The 22,359-nt window shown below is 38.1% G+C and overlaps 1 protein-coding gene and 1 long non-coding RNA gene across 2 annotated transcripts; both read left to right on the top strand.

The window, feature by feature from the left end:
* The first annotated feature begins 6,499 nt into the window (after positions 1–6,499).
* LOC136675494 (CD48 antigen-like) lies at positions 6,500–10,888 on the top strand. The gene is made up of 3 exons (XM_066652044.1): positions 6,500–6,551; positions 9,396–9,692; positions 10,617–10,888. Exons 1-3 carry the CDS (start codon positions 6,500–6,502, stop codon positions 10,886–10,888), a joined length of 621 nt encoding a protein of 206 aa, XP_066508141.1.
* A 1,122-nt stretch (positions 10,889–12,010) lies between these two features.
* On the top strand, positions 12,011–13,598 carry LOC136676119 (uncharacterized). Its single transcript, XR_010796241.1, has 4 exons — positions 12,011–12,267; positions 12,429–12,560; positions 13,203–13,271; positions 13,489–13,598. It is a non-coding gene; the product is annotated as an uncharacterized lncRNA (long non-coding RNA).
* Positions 13,599–22,359: the final 8,761 nt, after the last annotated feature.

Genomic DNA, 22,359 nt, shown 5'->3' with positions numbered 1-22,359 from the left:
TCACATGTTTAGAGCCGGATTTATCCAATACTTAACACAATATTCTTCTAGGGTGTGACTTCCATATTCATGGTTTTAAAATGCTGAGGTATTCCAAAGTATTCAGAGTACAGTGCTCATATTGAGTAATGTAATGGAATATGTTACAAAATACATTTTATTTCATGTATTTTGTTTTCTGTAACAAAAATACCTTTTAACAGTAACCCTCCCCCAAAACTGTTATGTAGAGTCTAAAAACCTGATTGTTCCACTAAACTTATGATAATGATTATATTAAAAATAATAATAATCATCTGCAGGGTAGCAATTTATGAAATCTAGAAAACAACCCCACAATCATGATTGTATACCACAGGTGTTACCCTCAAGGGCACATTTCAGTGTCTTTAATTAGGGAACATAACTGTACATAATTGTAAATAAATTTTTAAATGGTTGATTTCATACGGTTCACTTCATTCCCAGGACTTATATTATGTTCTTTTATTGTACAGAGTTCTATAACGAAAGATTATAAATATCCCCCTCTACTTCTGGAGAAGAGAATGTAACATAACTTTAGGGAACACAACTGGACTTTAACACCACTGCTACCTTTAAAACATACATTTTTTAAAACAACTGTTTGTAACTTTAGTGACAATAATGTACCTCTGCCGTAACTTTTTTTCTGAAAGTGTATTCAATGCGGCATAATGAAACCTCTCTGATGTAAATGTGCAATTGCATGCAACATATGAATAAATGCTTTGTAACGTACGTTTCTGACTCCTTTTCCAACCTGATGTATCTGAAGATTGTGAACAATGTTATGAAGATTAATTTTTATAATAATTGAGTAAACAATGAGTAAAGAACATCTTGTTGATGTTGAATGATCTACTGTCATTATATCGTCAGCATTGTTGACATATTTATGGGATTTCTAATTGTATGTTAGCATTTAGCTAACGCTGGTGCATAGAAATATTTGTAGCTATTCCTGATTGAACATGAGCCCTGAAGCTCAAACAAGACATGGATTTTATGAATACAAGATTTACATGTTTACATGGGTGAATTTTTACAATGATTCAGGTTCTTGGAGTTATTCTGCATTTCTTATAACTGATTAAGATCAGTCCACTGCTCACACTGACACAAATATGACTTGCCAAAGGCCAAGACTGATTCCTTCTCACAGACTGGTCCCATTGCTTGGAAATCCAAATACGATTAGCTAAGCTGATTGCAGTCTCTTAACTATATTAGTGTTTTTCCTATCTCAGTTCACTTAGAGAAGTAGATTTTCATAGGTATAAAATTGATGGCTCCACTTAACCAATGTCCCCAACTATGAAAACTGACCTCACTTCTGAATATGAATATAAACACTTTAAGGGAAAAAAAAGTACAAATACAGCATTAAAATCAAATTCAGTTTAAACGGACTATCTGAAGTTATGTCCTGACATAGTCAATTAAAAAATTATATATATAGTGTTTTTAGCTCATTAAAGCAGGCAACATCTTAAACATCATAAAGAAGCAAATATGTTTGTGTTGAAGATTGTGTTTATTGTATTTGCATTTTAACATTATATTAAACTGTGTCTGCAATCCATGCATTCTATCAACTCACACAAGTTATTTGATTAATATTTGAACAAAACATAAAAAAATCAAACAAAGGTGTCAAGCACTCAACATTTTGGCTGCTAGAAAAACACTGCAAGATACTCCGGAAGACGTTTCACAGTTATCTTCACACCTACCAACAGCCACATGTTTAACAGAAACCACATTCTGCAGAAACCACCAAAGTACCTTTTGAGCAAGAGTTCGATGTAGAAATGTATGTCACTAGTTTCACTGTGCAGTTAGTTTGATGGTGATTGTACATTAAAACCTTTCATTTCACACAGTGTTAAATAAGTGTGTATCGAGATGTAATGAGTAAATAAAGGGTGCAGTAGTATTTTAATTTTGAATTGTCTTTGTTGGAAATGCTTGACTCAACCTCTTACACAAATTCTTCCTCTCACCACATTCTTCCTGTCAGTGGGTTTATTTAAGAAGACGGAACAAACAGTTTCCACACTGCAACACAAGTCTACACTACTACACAAACATTATGAAGCTGTACTTTTAAGATAAAAAACTGTATGTAGTGTTCCTTTAAATCATGTCTAAAAACAAAACATTAATTTATGCAGCAAAATAAATGATTATATATTTTCCTTATTCTTATGGCCAGGGACATTTTACAAAAGACATAAGAGCAACAAAAACTAAGAATGACACAAACTATTTTAAAAAATTGCATTTAATCTTCAAACCCCCACCCACACACACACACAAATGGAGAACAGAGTGTTTCAGTAGAAAAGTGATTTCAGAGAAACAGACACTATTCTCCATATCACTCATCATACAGTGATAGGGAACTATACTCATTATAGGAAACTACATTCAGGAAAGTAGTGAACAATTTCGGACATGAGATGTGCATGAGATGCGGTGCATTGTGGGATTGTTTGAGTACACTGAAACTTCTGCCACTCACAAAATGGCGGAACACAAAAATAGTGCAATATTTACTAAAAAGGGCGCCGTTTTGGACGCGCCAATTTTATGAAAATAGAAATAAAATTATGCCATTGATTAAAGAAGTTAACGACAGAACAAAAAGATGCAAGGTGCATATCAACGTATTATCTACCGTCACCAAATCTGTAAACGGTTATAAATACATTCACAGATAGACTTAGAGTGTCTATATAAATATTAACAGCTGCTGCTATTCTCACACATTTTGGAAAATAGACGAAAAAAATAACACATTGAGATAAACTTATTCCGTAATATCACTGCAGTAGAAACCCTCTACTCAGTTCCTGTGGTTTTCCTGGCACGAATGTTACTGTGTTTTGTGTGTGAGTGTGTGTGTATAGTTTTTTTGTTGTTTTTTTCCCAGCGTCAGAAGCGGCTTTATTTATTAAGGTAATGAGCGCCACCTGCTGGTCATTAAAGGCATTTGAACTCCATTCACCCAAATCACTGAGATCATCAGACCCGCTCAGTTCACTACAGATCACCTTCTGCTGATATAACTTTTCGAGCTGGATTTTATTCTTTAAATATAAACATTTACTTTTTTACAGATTTCTCTGGGAGATTGAGAATTAAATTTCTCCTGTCTATTATTATTTACTTTGCTATATTAAATATATACTGAGGTGTTCTACCTGAACTAAAGTGAAATATTTTACTCAGTCAGCTCCTCACAGCAAGCAAACTGTTACAGAAAGACTTTAGTGAACAGGAAGAGAATGGGTTTCTGTTTTGAATTTCACTTCCTTTCAGCAGTACTTCACATCATTGAAGAAAATGATATACACTACAGTAAATATTATATTAATACATTAAATGTAATATTTAGTTACATTTTGCAATAGTTTTAAACTTGTCTTTTTATTAGGTAATTAGTATATTAATAAAGAGATAAACACAACAGCTGCATACGTTTATCTTTTGCACGTTTCTGTTCTTCCTTCCTCTTTTTTTTTAAACTGGGCACAGTCCTGGGCTTAGACTTTGTCCATTTTTGTGTGACAAATGTGGCTCCTGACTCGAGCATTTTTACCCATTTTTCAATACCCTCAGCTGAGAGTGAAGACTATACCAACTATACAATAATATTAATAATAATTTGTGTAAAGTGTGGCTTAATTGGTAGTATGTTATAGTGTTACTCCTGTTTTTACGTGTTTAAAGACTCTTTGAAGAGTGGTATTTCACACAGATTCGTCTGATTCATATACCTTCCCTCTGCACCTGGCTTCCAGTGTAGAGACAGGACTCCACAGACCCCTCCACCTCTCCTCTCTAGTGCTTGTCAAAGTGAACTCAGGTGCTGTTATAATGTGAAATAAGCACATGGCTGAACTGACAGGAGAACAGACAACAACAGGGAGGCTACATGACTCATGAGAACATTGTGATGACAGGACACTAGGGAAGCGAATCTGTCTCATCAGACTTAGAAATATTACCACCTTTGAATTTGTAGCACTGAATTTTTGTTTTCACTGAAATTATGCGTCTGAATATAATTGCTCTTGAACAGAACTCGTGAATTTTCAAGAACACGTTTTCACTGTTATTATTAAAGGTTAATAAATTCAGATTTAAAAAAAATCAAGCTCAAAAAAATTCAAACACTATATTATGAAGTTGCTCAAATTCGGTAGATGAAGTTCAGAGACCAAAATACGAGTTACAAAAAAAATCAGATACACATCCGGAACACCAAGGAAGAGTAATCGACTTCACATACTTCACAAATGCGTAAATGATAATCCACAAATAAAACACAAGTCACAAATATGTTTCACTGTTCACAAATGAACACATCCCACTCTGTGTCTCAGTCAAACTCGTGCTTTTGTTTTTCATAGATATATCACAATTTTATGCGAAAATAAATACATTTGTTTAAATTTACATTGAATATATTTGTAAAGTCGAAGTCTCGAATTTAAAATGTATTTGTAAAATGTAGAATCTGCGTTTGTGAATCAAGTCACTCACTGTTTTCCGTGACGTGCATTTGTTCATTTCCTCTCGCGGGTTTTTGGATTTTGAGACTTTCCTCTTGCATTTCACCCGATCCACACACCGCAGCCTGATCCACTAATGTGGCCAGCAGGCGAACAAGCCACCGCTAGGGGGCACTGTTGTTTCCCCCAGTGTCTCAGGACTGACCTGTTGCTCTCAGGGCCACAGCGAAACAATCCCCTGTAGGCGGGACTATGACTCCATTGGCTGCCGCGGTAAATGATATACAGATAAATCTGGCTGCTGATTGGTTAAATAAAAGTGATGACCAATGAGAAGCACATATTCTTTTTCGGAGCCGTGGGGTATCTGCCCTTCCCTCCAGCTGAGGGAGAGCATCTGTCTGAAATCAATCACCCGTTTTAACAGTCCAATCTCGAAATTACGAAACATATCAGTCCAATATGCAACATGGTTTTAGTCCAAATACGGGATGATTTTAACGTATTTTATTTGACAACCCTAGTCTGCAGCGAAATTAGGGAAGTTCCGCTGGATTTTAACGTCGTTAAATTTAGGTATTCAGAATGCTGTTCAATACACCTTCAAAAGTGTTCCCCAGTGAACCCCCTTCCTAACGGTCTGTGATATGAAGCTGAATTCAGCGGCTTGGGGGTTTTTTGTTCGAACTTCCACATTAAATATTGCGCAAATGCATCTCCGTTTAAGTTGTCCCCACACGCCCTAAAACAACAGTGCCCCCTAGCGGTAGCTTGTTCGCCTGCGGGCCTCGTTTGTGGTTAAGGCTGCTGTGTGTTGAGCGGGTGAAATGCGAGAGGAAAGTCTCAAAATCCAAAAACCCGCGAGAGGAAATGAACAAATGTACGTCACTGAGAACATGTGAGTGACTTGATCCACAAACGCAGATTCTACATTTTACAAATAAGTTTTAAATATTTCGACTTTACAAATATATTCAATGTAAATTTAAACAAATGTATTTATTTTCGCATAAAATTGTGATATATCTATGAAAAACAAAAGCACGTATTTATGAATGTAACTGTATTTGTACAAATTACAGATTGTGAGAGAGTGGGATGTGTTCATTTGTGAACAGTGAAACATATCTGTGACTTGTGTTTAATTTGTGGATTAACATTTACGCATTTGTACAGTATTTTGAGACTAATCTCTCTCCATAGTGCAGTAGATGCATTCTTTGAAAATAAAGAGATAATATCCGCGGAAAGAAGCTAAACGTGTAGTTTTTCCACGGTGTGGACGTTGTGCTTGTTTTTCGCCATCTAGCGACAGAATGCAACTACTGCAGCATTTAAAGGTGAAAGAGAAAATCCAAATTAATCGATTGCTCATCCTTGGTGACCCGGATATGACTCTGAATTTTTTGTAACTCGTATTTTGGTGTCTGAATGTCGTCTACCGAATTTGAGCAACTTCGAAATATATTGTTTGAATTTTTTTACCTGAATTTATTAACCTTTAATAATAACAGTGAAAATGTGTTCTTGAAAATTCTTGAAAAGTTCTATTCAAGAGCAATTATATTCAGACGCAGAATTTCAGTGCAAAAAAATTCAGTGCTACAAATTCTAAGGTGGTAATATTTCAAAGTCTGATGAGACAGATTTGCTTCTGTATTTATAATGTAAAATAAACACATGGTTGAACTGACAGGAGGACAGACAACAATGACAGGCGATGTGATGACAGGACACCCGCTTCAAAAGTGGTAACTGAGTTGCATTCATTTACTAATGTGATGTGCAGCCCAAATACCACAGTTTTTCTCCCCCATTGTCGAGTGCCACCCCTGTAGCAACCTATAGCTGTACCTCACCTCCACCTAGCTGTTTCAAGTTCAAAAAAGGAAGTAACACCTTTACTCTCTTGCGTTCTTAAACTTTCACCCTCAGTCATGTTCTAACAAAGCACAATGGCCAGGGTACAGCAGCTCATTGTTCTCCTCTCTGTTCCTGTTGTTGTAGGTAAATAATCCTTTAAACTTCATTACTTTGCCTTGTAGAATTCTGCCTCACATCACATAAGATTAGGATTAAATCATTAGTTATTTTCACAGCACAGTTGAAGAAACATTATAAAGTCATTACTGAGTTAAAACTAAAATAAATTACACCTTATGATGTTAATGGAAGGTAAAACTTTTAGACATCAAAAGTCTGTTTTCCAGTAATAATACAAAGATTTAAATAAACCTATATAAATAGCACCTATTACTTTTTTCTTTTTCAGTTTCTATTGATGTTCAGGTTAAACCTTATTTTAAAAACAAAATGTAATTTATGGAGCTAAATAGAAGACATGAATATATAAATCTTCAAATACAAAGTTAGAGAAGCGAGCTTGAGGCTGGAGGGTCACCGGGTCAATTCCTGGGACCGGCAACAGAGTATTCATTCTGCTGAAGTGCCCTTGAGCAAGGCACCTAACTGCTCCCATGGTGACGAGGTGATTGGCAGCACCCTGCTCCGGTTGTGTGTGTGTGAAGCTTTGTTCACTAGTGTGTGTTTGTTGTGTTCACTACCACAAATGGGTCAAATGCAGAGAAGCAATTTCCCTAAGGGGATCAATCAGGATCTTTCTTCAGAAAAAGTGTCCTTTACAATAAATAATGCACTTTACCTCTGATGTTTTTAACATTAATATGCAATCACTTATTAACTGAGTACAAAACTGGACCAATGTATTCATGTAGAATACTGTGCATACCAGTGGCATTCTGGTGTTTGGGGGATTTCTGAGATCTCATCTGTTTCCATCAGAGGCGATTGCTCTAAGCCTGCAAGGGAAGCTCAGCTTCCCCTAAAATGTCAAAAAATAAGTAAATCAAATATATACTGTTGTGTGTACATGTCATTGAATAAATATGCACTACAACACGCTCAACTGTTGTTCAGAATCAGCTTCTTATCACTGGTAAAGACGCGGCTTTCCTCTCAATCATTCCCGCAGCTTCACAGTGCTTTAAACAGTGAGGACTTAGAGTGTCCACAGAGTTCAGTAGCGAAGCAGCGAAACGAGACGAGTCATTGGATAAATGTTAAATTTTTAACGACGAGTCATTGGATAAATTAAATATTTAAGTGGGCTGGCCTCGGCTGGCCCGGACGCTCAGCTTCTGCATGATGATTCGATGATCTGTCTGAGGCTGAATTCCTTTTTGATTGACAGAGAAATGAGCGAATCAGCGATCCTTTGGTGTAAAGATCCGTGGGAGCAGTACATTTTCATTCTGTTCTGAGTTGAACCAGACTTTCTTAAACCTCTTAGCGGCATTTTCTTTGTTAAAAACGACTAGCAACAAATCGAGCTTCTATTTCTGGTGGGGTTTTTGTAGCTGCTTGTGTTTGGAGACTGACTTCTATCACTCTTTCTGACTTCTATCGCAGTTTCTGTCCAGCGGGTGCTGCTGAGCCCCTCCACCGTCACAAAGCACTCACAGGCGGACACACTTCACATGGGTCAAGGCCGTTTAAGCCTAGCTCTGCTGGCCATTGAGAGGACACTAGTCAAGTCCCTGGAAAAGACACCTTTTTGGTACGACAGGGTCACAGATCATTTTCTTGAAAAGGAACGGAGGGTAGAATTTACGTATAAATAAACCGACACATTTTATGATGTAGGCCGAAATTCAGCTTCCCCTCCTTGAAACACCAGCCACTGGTTTCCATGCAGTGTTAAACCAAAAAGCTGTGCAGAGAAACTAGTCAGAAAGGTAGTAATAATCAATTGTTCCCAGTGGGTGTAGGGACTGAGATGACTTTCAATTTTGTAAAATATAGAACAGAAAGTCTCATGTGTCACCTTCACTCTTAAAAATAACGGTGCTACAAAATGTTCTTTGAGCGATGCCATAGAAGAATAACTTTTATTTTTAAGAGTGTACAAAAGTGATTAACAGATTAGAATAAACCATTTCAAACTTTCAACATTGTTGACATCATTACTATAAAAGTTTACCTTAGAAGTCTGGATGATTGTCCTCTGAACTAGATTTGTATTTTTGAATTCATGGTTTGAATTGTGGAACTGGGGCGGCACAGTGAAGCAGCAGGTGGTGTATCTGTCACAGCTCCAGGGTCCTGGAGGTTGTGGGTTCGAGTCCCGCTCCGGGTGACTGTCTGTGAGGAGTGTGGTGTGTTCTCCCTGTGTCTGAGTGGGTTTCCTCAGGGTGACTGTCTGTGAGGAGTGTGGTGTGTTCTCCCTGTGTCTGCGTGGGTTTCCTCCGGGTGACTCTCTGTGAGGAGTGTGGTGTGTTCTCTCTGTGTCTGCGTGGGTTTCCTCCGGGTGACTGTCTGTGAGGAGTGTGGTGTGTTCTCCCTGTGTCTGCGTGGGTTTCCTCCGGGTGACTGTCTGTGAGGAGTGTGGTGTGTTCTCTCTGTGTCTGCGTGGGTTTCCTCCGGGTGACTGTGAGGAGTGTGGTGTGTTCTCTCTGTGTCTGCGTGGGTTTCCTCCGGGTGACTGTCTGTGAGGAGTGTGGTGTATTCTCCTTGTGTCTGCGTGGGTTTCCTCCGGGTGACTGTCTGTGAGGAGTGTTTTGTGTTCTCCACGTGTCTGTGTGGGTTTCCTCCCACAGTCTAAAAATACACGCTGGTAGGAGGTGACTCAAAAGTGTCCGTAGGTGTCAATGTGTGTTAAGATTCAAATACTTATGTCTGCTATTTAGCTCCATGACAAAGAGGGAGAGCACAAAAATTCTTGCACATTTGCTAGCACAACATATAATGTGACAATATACATAAAATAACACTCATGAAATTCAAAACATTTAATAAATAATCGTCAAATAACTCTGTGTTCTTTCTCTACAGTGTCCAGTGCTGTGTTTGGGATGATTGGTGAATCAGTTCAACTGTACACACAGAATCCTGGACCAAAGTTTAGAACCATTTTCTGGATGTTTAATGGAAGTGAAAATGTTGTAGAATATTCTATAAGGCATAAAGATGTCATACCCTCTGTCCATTATAAAGACAGAGTGGAGTTCAATAATGAAACCTACAGCCTGACACTGAAGAACTTACAGAAGACTGATAGTGGACTCTATGAAGCAAAAGCATCAGGTGACAAAGTCAAAGTAATGAGCAGGTACCTGCTCTCAGTTTTGGGTAAGTCTTACTAGATCGTTACATTAAGTTGAATATAAAATAAAACATGAGTAAAACACAAAATGAAGTTTTTAAAATATACCTTTCCATTTACTGAGGATTTAATCCAAATCTATATCATTATTGTTTAGTCTTCCTCAGGATTTTCTGATAGAGAGCAGATTTAAAGGAACACTGCGTAATATTTTTTACCTTAAAATTACAGCTTAAATTTTCATGTTTTGTTACGTGTGGCATAATAGATTAATGCTGCCTTTCTGTGTTTAATCTTCACCTTAGGCAGGAGTAACTGATTAGGATGTAGACCGATTTCTGATTGGCTTATACCTCTTTCAAATGTATGATAATGGCTTGGGGCCAGCATTTTTAAAGTGTTTATAAACGGGCAACAGACTGGTAATCAGTGTAAGAATTTAAAGACAGGGGTGCCATGTTCTCTCTCTTTTGCTCTGAGTGAGACTCTGGCAGCTGCATTTTGAATCAGTTGAATCTGTTTAATGGTCTTTTTTGGAAGTAGATTTAAGAAACCATTACAGTAATCAATCCTGCTAGAATTAAAGGGGTGGATACGTTTCTCCAGCTCTGGTTTAGTCAGAAAATCTCAAAACTTTGATGATCCTAGGGTTATAAAATGCTGATTTAGTAACTGCTACAAACTGTTAAAACTCAGACCTGAATTACAAAATTACAAGCTAGTTGTTTTGATGTGAGGGTCCGACTCCAGATATAAATATAGTCTGTTCCTCTCACTCTCCTGAAACTTCTATATTCCCAAAAATTAAGTTAAAGTGGTCAAACAGGACCGGGATGTGAGGAAAAGAAACATACAGATTTGTTTACTAAATATCTAATTTATTGTTGTCCAGTTCTCCATGTGCGATGACTAGCAATACAATGATATATAAACTTATGTATGCACCTCAGATCCAGTGGAGGCTCCAGCCATGACTCAGCTAAGCAATGACCCGTGTAACTTCACTGTCTCCTGTAGAAGTCCTGACCTCTCTGTGAACTCCAGCTGTTTTAATAAAATCTGCAAAGCGAAGAATCTGACATTAGCTGGTGTCACTCTTTCCCTGTTTACCAGAGGAAGATTTATCATCTGTCACTATAGCAATCCAGTTAACTGGAAGGAGGCTGTTTTGGACATGGGAGAACTTCAACAGCACTGTGGGGGTAAAGTTACAAACATGTAAAAGCACATCCTGTTATTGGAATACATTCTGCAGGTCTCGCTGTAAGATAACTAACAATATTCTTAAATCTCCCAGGCAATGACCCAAAGCAAAAGCCTGTGAGTTGGATTATTATCACCGTTATCATCATCGTCTTCATCATTGTCCTTGGCAGCAGCTTGTATCGTCTTTACAAGAAAAGATCAGAAGGTGTTACTTTTTTTTTTCAAATGCATGTTCAAAGAGCATTTTTAAATCAAAAACTGATTTTCAGTTACATAACGCGTGCCGGATTTTATTTGATATTCATTTCATTCTCCAAATCCATATAATGTAAAAATTAATAATATTACTTTTTTTTTTTCTTTGAAATCAAAACATTAATTCGCAAAAATCAGAAAAACTGTGCTTTTATTTTTCTCAAACAGGAAATGTAACACTTCCTCTTAAGTTTACTGTTTTCAGAGCTGTAAGTTCAAGCACAATGGCTCTAGAACCACACTCAGAAGCAATTGCACACATGGCAAGAAGAGGACTATATTTGGACCCTCTCTGTGGCTATTTTGCATTGTTTATTTCCTATATTTACGTATATTGTACCTAGTAGAATACACAAATACAAAGCCAACCTTTATATTTTCAATTGTATATCAATCTTACTGTTCCAAATATAAATAAATTAATACCCAGCTCCTACTTTGATGAGTTTGATGCCAAAATCATTCCACTGTCATTAAACAGAGGGACCCATTGGCAATCAACTGTTCAATCAATTCACTTTAATTTATTCGTGTATAAACGAATCCTCGGTGTTTGATCAGAGCAGAGGTGTAAATGAGTAGAGTTCAGATGAAATGGCTTTAATCGTAGATTACTCATTTGTAGAGATAGCACAGATCGTACAGATCTATGGCAAACATTATTCAGTTTACACATTTACTTCAGTTTAAAGTGTGTGGAAATATGTGCTTGAAAACAAGGTTTGAGTAGACTCCAGGAGTTTCGACTCTGAGAAACACTGGCCAAGAGTCAGTCCCAGCTCCCTGATGTTTGAAGTTAAAGAATCAGTATTTTAGGTAACGGACTCCTCATCACTTAATGATTTTACAATGACGTGTTCCACCTGCTTGTACTTTATACAAAGCTGCTAGTGCAGAATGGCTTGGAACCGTACTCTGGACATCATTCTCAAGTCCCACAATTATAAGGAGGAAAGAGGTTTATAAATCAGAATTTAGTGTCGACTCAAACCATTTTTCAGTCAAATTTTCATCACACTCCCAGACAAGGCCCCCATCATGCAACAGGCACCGTACGCTGTTTGAAACTAATGTTTTATTTCTTATCTATAACGCACAGATGTCCTAGAGTTCAACAACACTGTGTATGCTGAGGTTGAGGTAAGATTTCCCAGATACTTCCTGTAGAAAAGTTGTTATTAATGTCAGTCACTGCTGCAACTACTTTAATTCTTTAACATAAAGATCTTAATACCTGTTGATGGTAAATTCCTTCATGGAAGAACAGAGTATGTGACAGTTTGTCTTCATCTTGTCTACAGCCCAGTAGTAAAAGTACTAGGCAGGAGCAAATATCTACTGTATACAGTTTAGTGGAGAAGAAAGCAGAACCTCCAACAGAACCTCCAAGTAATGAAGATTCCTCTCAGGAAACTCGAGGTCCTACCAGCCAGGTGAGATTACGCATTTAAACAAGATACATAAATATATAAATCATTTCCTGTTATGAATTCTGTTCCTTAATAATTCTAGTAGCAGGGGTTATTTAAATTATTTACATTTTAAATTAAGTTTACAGTAAAAATATAATAACAATTGTATATGTTTTATACATTTTATATATCAAGAAATTATTTATTATTTTAATACCAGTTAATGTGTCATATTTATTCAATTTGAAGCTAATTGGCCTTGTATCTTAAGCTTTATTTTTTTAAATGTTTGAATATTTTCACATGAAATAAAATAATTTCCTCTGGGTTCATATGAATCTTGAGGAATTGGAAGCAATATATTGTCAGTGTCAAATTAAAAACGTGTCTCCATTTTTGTGGATGCTTAGTTTACTACATCATTTAAACACAGCAGCTGTCCTTCACATTGTGTTTAAATTTCATGACAAATGGACCAATAGAAATGCTCCAAAATGACTTTGAATTAAATATTTTTACATTGATTTCTACTGAAAGTTTCGAAGGTTAATATTTTGAGAGATACATGTTTTTATTGGACAGTGACGATATAACCTTTTGACTCCTATATAGTTGTGAATTCTGTTCTTATTCACCACGTCATATTTTCCTCACACTATATAGACGCTGTCACTCACACCCACCCACAGTGACCCTGAAGCTCCTCACACCTATCAATCAATTCCTGACATGGTAAGAGCTTCTAAAACCACTGATTCCGTTGTAAGCATTTAGAGTATAAAAGGCTGAAGCCTAGTTTAAGGCGTACAGTTCTTTTGTTGGTTAAGAAACCTGCAGTTTGTCTTTGGTGAATATGGATATCTCGTAAAAATTCAACCACAATATAAATCTGAAAATTGTGTATTTGCTCTTTGTTCATTAATTGAGCTTTTTTAATGTCCTTGTTTAGAGACCTACAACGCCTGACACCATTTATGCTGCAGTTTTAAAACCCAGCAAACAGTGAATTAAGATGGAGTGGATGAATGAATGCTCATTGATGTTAATGTTGTATCTGGTGTTTGATGATACTTCAATAAATTATAGAATTGTAAACTTGCATGTGTATTTTATTACCATTTTATGGGCGTGTGATATGGTACAGGTGGGGAACGGAAATTCCCCTTTGTCTGAGGTGGGGAACGATAGAAAAAGTTTGAGAACTGTGTCCGTGTGGGTTTCCTCCGGGTGCTCCGGTTTCCTCCCACGCTCCAAAAACACACGTCGGTAGGTGGATTGGAGACTCAAAAGTGTCCGTAGGTGTGAGTGTGTGTTGCCCTGTGAAGGACTGGTGCCCCCTACAGGGTGTATTCCTACCTTGTGCCCAGTGAATCTGGGTATACTCCAGACCCACCGCCGCCCTGAACTGGATAAGGGTTACAGACAATGAATGAATGCACTAAGCCATCGCCTGGAGGGAGGGGCATAAAAATAAGAACATTAGATCTTTGGATGGTGGGCAGAAATGTAATCTCTTTTATGGCGTTAAATCCCTTACATAAAACTCGCATAATTCAGATGATAATTACAATAGCTGCTTTCCAGACTAATAATTGATCATAAAATGGATTTAAAGTTTTTCGGTTTCGATTTGAAAGCTTCGTTCTTAGTGCGGCTGGTGAAGAAGATGCAGCATACAAAGTTCACGCATTTCTAGATGTAAAATTGATTTTATTTGTCATCATACAGAATATAATGAGCAACGAAAGGTGCCTGCATACTCTCACACACACACACACACGTGAAATAAGGGCGAGCACACAAACCTAGAGCGGCAGGCAGCCATTCCTAGCACTTGGAAAGAAGTTGTGCATCAGGTTCCTTTTGTTGAAGAACATTTCACCCATGGGTGCTAAGGGAGAATACAACATTGTTCCTTCACTTCCATTTGAATATGAAATTAAGTATGTGCAGTCTTCCAACAGCTTCAGGAGAGGTGCTTACTAAGGTCCTTATGAAACAGGATCTCATTTTAGATGCATATTATGACCATAATACTGTAAGAACAAAGTTCTATAAGAGTTCTATAGTTTTGACTGGGAATCTTGTGATTGGAATGAGACAGAGGAAGAAGAACTTGGGCAAGAGCTGAAACTAGTTAGATATTTGTTGTTTGGTTTCTTTTCCTTATTTTTGTGTGTGAACTTAAGATCGCTACTGTAACGTGCTGTTTTGTGTTCTGTTCTGTTTTTGTTCCTTGTTTGTGCTCCCCTTGTCATGTGACTCTTTCCCCCTGTCTTGTGTCTGCTTCCTGCTTGTTCCCTGGTCATGTGATATCCTCCCTTGTGTTTCTAGTGTAATGTGTCTTAATTAGTACCCAGGTGTTTCTTGTTGGTGTTGTCTTTATATAGTCCTTGTCAGTGGTTCATTTGTATGTATGTTTGGTTGTTGTTCATGGTCCTTAGCCTTTTTCTATGTTTAGCCTTGTTTTATGTTTAATTATCCATGTTTAGCCCTTGTTTTATGTTTCTTTCCTTGTTTAGTGTTAAGCCTTGTTTAATGGTTAGTGTTTAGCTGTATTTAGCACTCAGCCCCTTAGTTCTTTATAGTCCTTGTTTAGCGTTTAGCTGTTTTTAGCCCCTTAGTTTTGTTTAGTCATTGTTTAGTGTTCAGCCCCGTTTACAGTTTAGCGCTTGTGTTTAGTGTCCCTCTGTCTAGTTTCCTTTAAGTTATCGTAATAAAGCCTCCATCTCTTACTCCTACACACCCCCAATATTACAGGTACAATATTTAATAAGTATTGGGGCCTTACAAACATATCTTTCATTAACATAATAGTAATGTTTGGCAGTGTATATGTGCATTGAATATATTCTGACCTAATACTGGGTAAAATGGATTATGACTCGTCAGCGTGATCAGGAGAGCCCCACTTGCCTGCCATAAAGTGGTACGTTGAAATTGAAGTTTGTGCTTTGTCTTCATCGTACAATAGTGCAATGAAATTTTACCTCTGCATTTAATCCATCTGTGGCAGTCAAAGCACCTGCACCCTGGGGTGAATTTGGGGGATTTAGGTGCCTGGCTCAACTTCCATAGGCTATTAAACAAAAAGGACAGTGAAGGATTTTGTTGAACCTAAAAACAGGCTTGTTACAATCTGACTGCAATAAGAAGCACTACATCCTGAGAAGACGGGTGTATAGATAAGAGTCTTTGATTTGTGCCAAAAAATGCCAGATCTACCTGTCTAATAATGAAGGCCTATTATAGCATGTGAAACAAAGGAGCATAATCGTGATGTACATTTTAAACAGTTTAGCTTCACAAATAAATTTAAAATAAAGTCACAAATAAATTTTAAAACTTACAAGTTAAACTGGGTACTTTCTGCTTCTTGCTCAAACAAACCGTTCCACTTTAAGAGACAGTTTGAGTGAAACACGTTATGGGGAGTTAGTTTTGCCTTGAGAACAGCAGTTCCCCAAAACTATTAACATTGATTTTAAGTCATCAAACTTTAGTCATTGCGTGTATATTACGAGCTCCAGTTATAAGCTAGCAAACAAAACTCCCACAAACATGCCACGTGGTTTATGTAATTTCATAAAATTTAGACAATCATGGAGAGCAACAATAAAACACGAGTTGGTGACATTTTTTAATATGCTTTGTTTATTCACCATTTCTTTTATCAAAGAAAGTCTTTGAAATGCAGACTAGAGTCCCTTCTGTATATAAACTGTACACAAAAGCAAGGCACTATGCTGTACATTTACAGTAATTCATTCATTTAATCTCTCTCATCCTCACGTCCTCAATGCTCCTGTACCTTTAAGGCAACAGAGCACCACAACGGCCAAACAATATCCATTCAGCAAAAGGAATTTGCAAACTCAGCACGTTAACTCCTCTTACGATGGAAAATCCAGAGCCAGAGCAATTTTAATTCTATTAAAACACTTACTTTTTTTTGTTTTTGTTTTAACACACATTTCCAAAATGACATGCACAGCACCATCCCCAGGACAGACGCAGGACAAAACAAGGAGACGTATCAAACCCTTCTCCCGACACGTGATAAAAAGAAACAGAAAAGGACAAAATGACAGTGTTTGATGTAAGATATGATACTGCACAGCACAGTTCATAAAGACATGACATCACACAGTGGACAGTGGCAGCTGCTGAAAGTGCGTAGATTGTGCCGACACGAATACAACGACATCACTTCCTCAGAACACAGCGATAACGTCGAAGACTTACACTGCGGCAGTTTCGCACACAAGTGCATATACTAAAGTGACCATCGGTGTGACCCCATCACCCTGTTCTCAGAACGTAGCCTGACCACACTCCAGTGGGGGTGGTTTCCATGACAACCCCAGGTCCCACTACCCCAAGTGGAAATGTGGAGGTACCATCAACGTGATCACAGGGGCCTAGAAGAGTCCTTTGGCTTTTTTAAGGTTGACTTGCTTCCACCCGGGCAAGGCCTCATACTCCTCACGCTTCATCTCCAGAGCTTTCTGAGGAAACAGAACATACACGAGAGTCACGAGAGGACAGTCAGTGAGGACAAACCACCACCTAGAAGAATGTGGTGAGGTCTCAACATCTGTCTGAAATGTACAGCCATGGCAAAAACTGGACTTTCTCCAAGAACAGCCGTCAACAAAAAATTAAAATATTTAAGATTTATTTAGAATACCATTAATCTTATTTTATAATGTCTAAAACATGCGTGATTCTATCAACAATAATGTGTCTTATTGAGCTGAAACAGTCACTGCAAATACTCATCTTTATATCTGAAGTAGTACTTGAATACTTTTCAAACTCAGGCTTAAAGGCAACAAGCTCTGATTCTGAGGAACTGCTGTTGTCTTTGGTTTGTTTACGTATGGAAGCTCTCCATCTTTTGAGGTGGAACAGTGTTTGGGGGAGAAAAGACTGTTTATGTGGCTGAAGTTTAACTTTTTATTCACTGTTTGAATTACTCAAGTCATTTAGTTTTGTAGCTGGTCTGTGTTTATTTTCATGCTGTTTCTCTGCCATGAGCAGGAGCAGACAGAGGATGCCTAGTATATTGGACCGAGCCCCTTTTTTATTTTATTTTTTATTTTTTTAAGTGACACTAGGTTTTCGTGAACACTTCAGATCTGTTTCCAGCTCAACACAAACAGCCTGGAGAGCGAGAAAATGGTGTGGAAAAAAGTCCACTTCATTTAATAAGTGTTTTGTCCTGCATTACAAACTACTTCTAGCACGGAGCATTGTGCTCGTTTTTAACAAGTTTTGTTTAGTTCACTATGAGAAGCAGCAGTGAGGATAATACACAGAAAGAGTTACATTCATTCACAGATGATCTACTAAAAATGAGCAGATAATCAAAGAGCTTTGGGAGTGACAGGCTCATCAAAATACAAAGAGGACCACCTTGAAACCCCTCTCTCTGCTGAATCTCATCATTCCCATTTTGCACATTGTGAGCTTTAGGTCTGTGGCCTAAAGTGTCTCTGACTGGAGTGAACTTCACCACTGCAGCCATCTGGGACCGACCAAGATTCCAGCAGCACGGTGTCTACACATCAGCTGAACTTAACAAAACAGGACTTTATTGACAGCTCTCACTAGAAGCTAGTAATATCACACCTCAATGATTCATGCCTTGAGTTCAGGTGAAAGGAATTTAACTATGGAACTGCATAGAAAGAAGAGAGGGTGAAACAGAGCAAGATCAAAATCAAATGAGGAAAGAGGGATGGAGGGAGGATGAGGGAGAAAGTGACAGTGATGGAGAACGGGAGGGAGTTCAGAGGTGGGTTGGGGGTGTTGTGGAACTAAAAGAGAGAGAGCGAGAGAGTGTTAGTGTGATCCTTTGAGAATGAGGGTAAAAGGTGCTAAGGTGCTATGCTAAACCAGAAGAAACAAAGTTGTGGTGATGCTAGGCAACCTAAAGTAAAAGCTTGGAGAAGTCCATAAATGTAAAACATGTACTGAAGCACGCGTGTCCTAGCCTTAGAAAAGGCAAAAAGAAGCCAAGGAAAGAAGAGTGCAATAGGAGAGGACAGGAGCAGTGATTTCTCTGTGTGAGATCCACTCGTGTAAAAAGAAACACTCACCTACAAACCCCTACAAACCAGCCTGGAGTATGAAAACAGAATATCAGAATCTGCACATTTAGAAACTGAGTACAAGAAAACACCTCTCTTTTAAAAAGGACCATTCAGGCCAAATACTACTGTCCTTCAGGTTATTCATCACCAGTTATGACTTTGTACAGATTCAGTGTTTACGGATCAAAGTTCTCTCAGAAATTCAGTTTATCACAAGGGTTACAGCTGTTAATATCCTTCAGATTTGGGACCGAATATAATACCTTTAACATTCATATTTTATAAGTAAAGGATCTTAATGAATGAATGAAAAAAAATACATTTTGAATACAATCATTCTGAGATCTTAAGTTTGAATCCTGAGCACTGAGGAATGAATGGAAGGTGCATGATCTAACCTCGAAGTCGTCATCGGAAAGGTAGATTTCAAGACGCAGAGGGTCAACGCCGTGGGGAAGGGGTCGGCTCTGCAGCTCTTCAAGTGGGTAGGTGCTTTTACAGAGACGAGAGAGAACGTCCTCCAGCAGAATGATCTGGTTACACACCTCTGCCTCCTACACACACACATACACACACACACACACACACACACACCAAGTTAAGTCAATACAATAGAGAAAAACTTTACAGTTTTGGGATGGAAGCTATTAATTGTTCACATCTTCTAATGCCATTAGAAAATCAGATGTTAAGAGAAAAATATAATACATTGTAATGCTTCCATTGTAGCTTTTTTTAGAGTGTGTAGTAAGTTATTCTAAATCTATTTATATTTACAAAATACAATCAAGTTCTGTGACAACACTGAAATTATTTATTCTCAATATTTCTCTAGGGTGGCACAGCCTGGAGGTTGTGGGGTTCGATTCCCATTCCGGGTGACTGTCTGTGAGGAGTGTGGTGTGTTCTCCCTGTGTCTGTAGGGGTTTCCTCCGGGTGCTCCGGTTTCCTCCCACAGTCCAAAAACACATGGTGGTAGGTGGATTGGAGACTCAAAAGTGTCTGTAGGTGTGAGTGTGTGAGTAAATGTGCGAGTTGCCCTGTGAAGAACTGGCGCCCCCTCCAGGGTGTATTCCTGCCTTGCGCCCAGTGATTCCAGGTAGGCTCTGGACCCACCGCGACCCTGAACTGGATAAGGGTTACAGATAATGAATGAATGAATGAATGAATATTTTCTAGGTTTCTCTCTGATAAATAAAGCTTTGAGGGAATAAACACAGACTCTTCATTTTATACAAATGTCCCAACTTTTTTGGGAAAGGGGTTTGTATGTTGCACCAAACGTCCTGGAGGAACATTATTTCATCTCACAGTGTACTGCGCTGTATGAGGCTGTGAAAAAGGCTACTTTACAGGTTCAGACAAAAGCAACAAATTACAAACCAACATGAGTTTTTAAATGTGTCTTATTTTAACAGTTCATTTTAAAAAGAAATAGCCCAGTTACCCACATATGAGAATATAATTATATATACATTTTAGAATACAGTGGTTATTTACAGGTGTGTGTGTGTGTGTGTGTGTGCAGTCTCACCTGTTCTGTGATCTCTGCGATATCTTCTCGATGCTCCCAGCTGGGGAACATGTTAGTGAAGGTGAGGGGCTCCATCCCGGCGTGGATCAGGTACGACTTTTGAGGATTTCTCTCATTCTTCTCTGAAAGGTGAAAACATCACCAGTTAAGCCTTAATATCTATTGTCCATATTTAATCAAAAAGTATAGGCAAACCCTGCACTAAGTTGGTACCTCACCTCTGCAGTATCGGAGCACAGTTTCCATGGCACATTTCCTATCAGCATCCCAACGGATGCGAGCTGACCCTGGTGTTTCAGTGTCCTGTGGCCACCAGCCCTGCCACAGGTAGACCTCATGATAGTTATCCACCAGGAACAGAGCTACAGAGAGATTAAAGCAAGAGAGCAGGAAAAATAGAGTGAGGCAAGGCAAGTTTATTTATAGAGCACCTTTCATACAGAAGCAATTCAAAGTGCTTTACAGAAAAAAAAAAACTTACATTAAAAGCCAGAATAAAATCATAAAAGTCCAATAAAACAATTACATAAAAAGAGTAAAATGATTAAATGATTAAAACAATTTAAAATGATAGAATACAAGAAAAGAACTAAAGTGCAGTTACAGAAATAAAAGTGCAGAGTATTTTAAACCGAGCTGTAGCTGCTCAAACAGGAATGTTTGAAGCATTGATTTAAAAGTGTCTAAAGTCAGGGATCTTCTAATATTCTCAGTCAGCTGGTTGCATTTAAGAGCAAATGTTTAGTTTTGACCTGAGTCAGGACTAACTGAGTAGTTCCTAAAGATCTGAGAGCTCTGCTCGGCTCATATCTCTGTAGCAGATACACTGGTCCTACCCAATTAAGACATTTATAGACCAGTAATGACACCTTAAAGTCTATTCTGTAACAGACTGGTCTCCAGTGTAAGGATTGGAGGATGGGGGGTGGGTGATGAGATCTCTTCTTTTGAGACTCTCACTGTGTTTTGAATCAGCTGAAGCTGTTTAATGGTCTTTTTTGGAAGTCCAGCTCAGAGACCATCACAGTAATCAATGCTAGAAATGCTAGCAATGCTAGACAGCCCATAGTCCTGTAGAATCTGGCCAAGAGGAAGCATGTATAAATTAAATAAAAGTGGACCAAGAATAGAGCCCTGGGGGACACCACAGGTCACTGGCATATTCGCTGAAATATAATTTCCTGTTTCTACAAAGTAGCTCCTGCCTTCCAGGTAAGAAACGAACCACTTCAGGACTGTTCCTGAGAGTCCAACCCAGTTTGTGAGTCTATCTATAAGAATCTTTTGGTCAATGGTATCAAAGGAAGCACTAAGGTCAAGAAGTAATAGAAGAGATACCTTTCCAGCCTCTGTATTAAAGCGGATGTCATTAATGACCTTGATTAGAGCAATCTCAGTGCTGTGATTAGACCGGAACCCGGACTGGAATTTGTCTAGGCTACTGTTTATGGACAAGAAACTAGTGATTTGCCTGAAAACTATTTTCTCAGTGATTTTGCCAATGAACGGTAAATTAGAAATTGGCCTGTAGTTACTTATCAGAGATGATTCAAAATTTTCCTTTTTTAGAAGAAGCTTTACAAATGCAGCTTTTAGTGAGGAGCTCGGAAAAAACCCCGACACGAATGAGGATAGAAGATAGAATTCTTGAGGTCAACTTATCTATGATGCCATCACCATCATAGATATGTGTGTGTGTGTGTGTATGTGTGCGTGTGTGTGTATGTGTGTGCATGTGTGTGTATGTGTCTATCATAGTCTGTAAACATTTTATTAAGTGCATCTGACTGCACGAGCCCCACGCCTTTTTTTCTAAACCACAGCTTAAAGCCACAGTGGAACAGAAGCAATGAAGGAGGAAGTCAGTGCATAGTGCAGGATAGTAATAAATAGAAACTAAACAAACCACAGAGAAACACCAACTAAACTTTAACACACATAGTAAGAACCACCAGATAAAAACTGCATTTAAAAGCGAAAAGAGAAAAGTCTGCATCATTCTCTCTTTTCCTCAAGAGCACATTCTTCATAAAATACAAATCCAAAAGCTCTGGGCCCTGTCTTTGTTTTGTTTTAATTACATTGTATTTGTTTTTTATGATTTAGAAAGAAACAATGAAAGCCTTTTGGGGTGTTTTCACAGTTTTTTTAATGAACCAAACGGACAGAGGAGGGATTATTCAGAGCT

The sequence above is a fragment of the Hoplias malabaricus genome, chromosome X1, assembly GCF_029633855.1.
Source record: "Hoplias malabaricus isolate fHopMal1 chromosome X1, fHopMal1.hap1, whole genome shotgun sequence".
NCBI classification, from domain to species: Eukaryota; Metazoa; Chordata; class Actinopteri; order Characiformes; family Erythrinidae; genus Hoplias; species Hoplias malabaricus.
The sequence above is the reverse complement of the archived record's forward strand: the minus strand, read 5'-3'. Positions and strand labels throughout refer to the sequence as shown.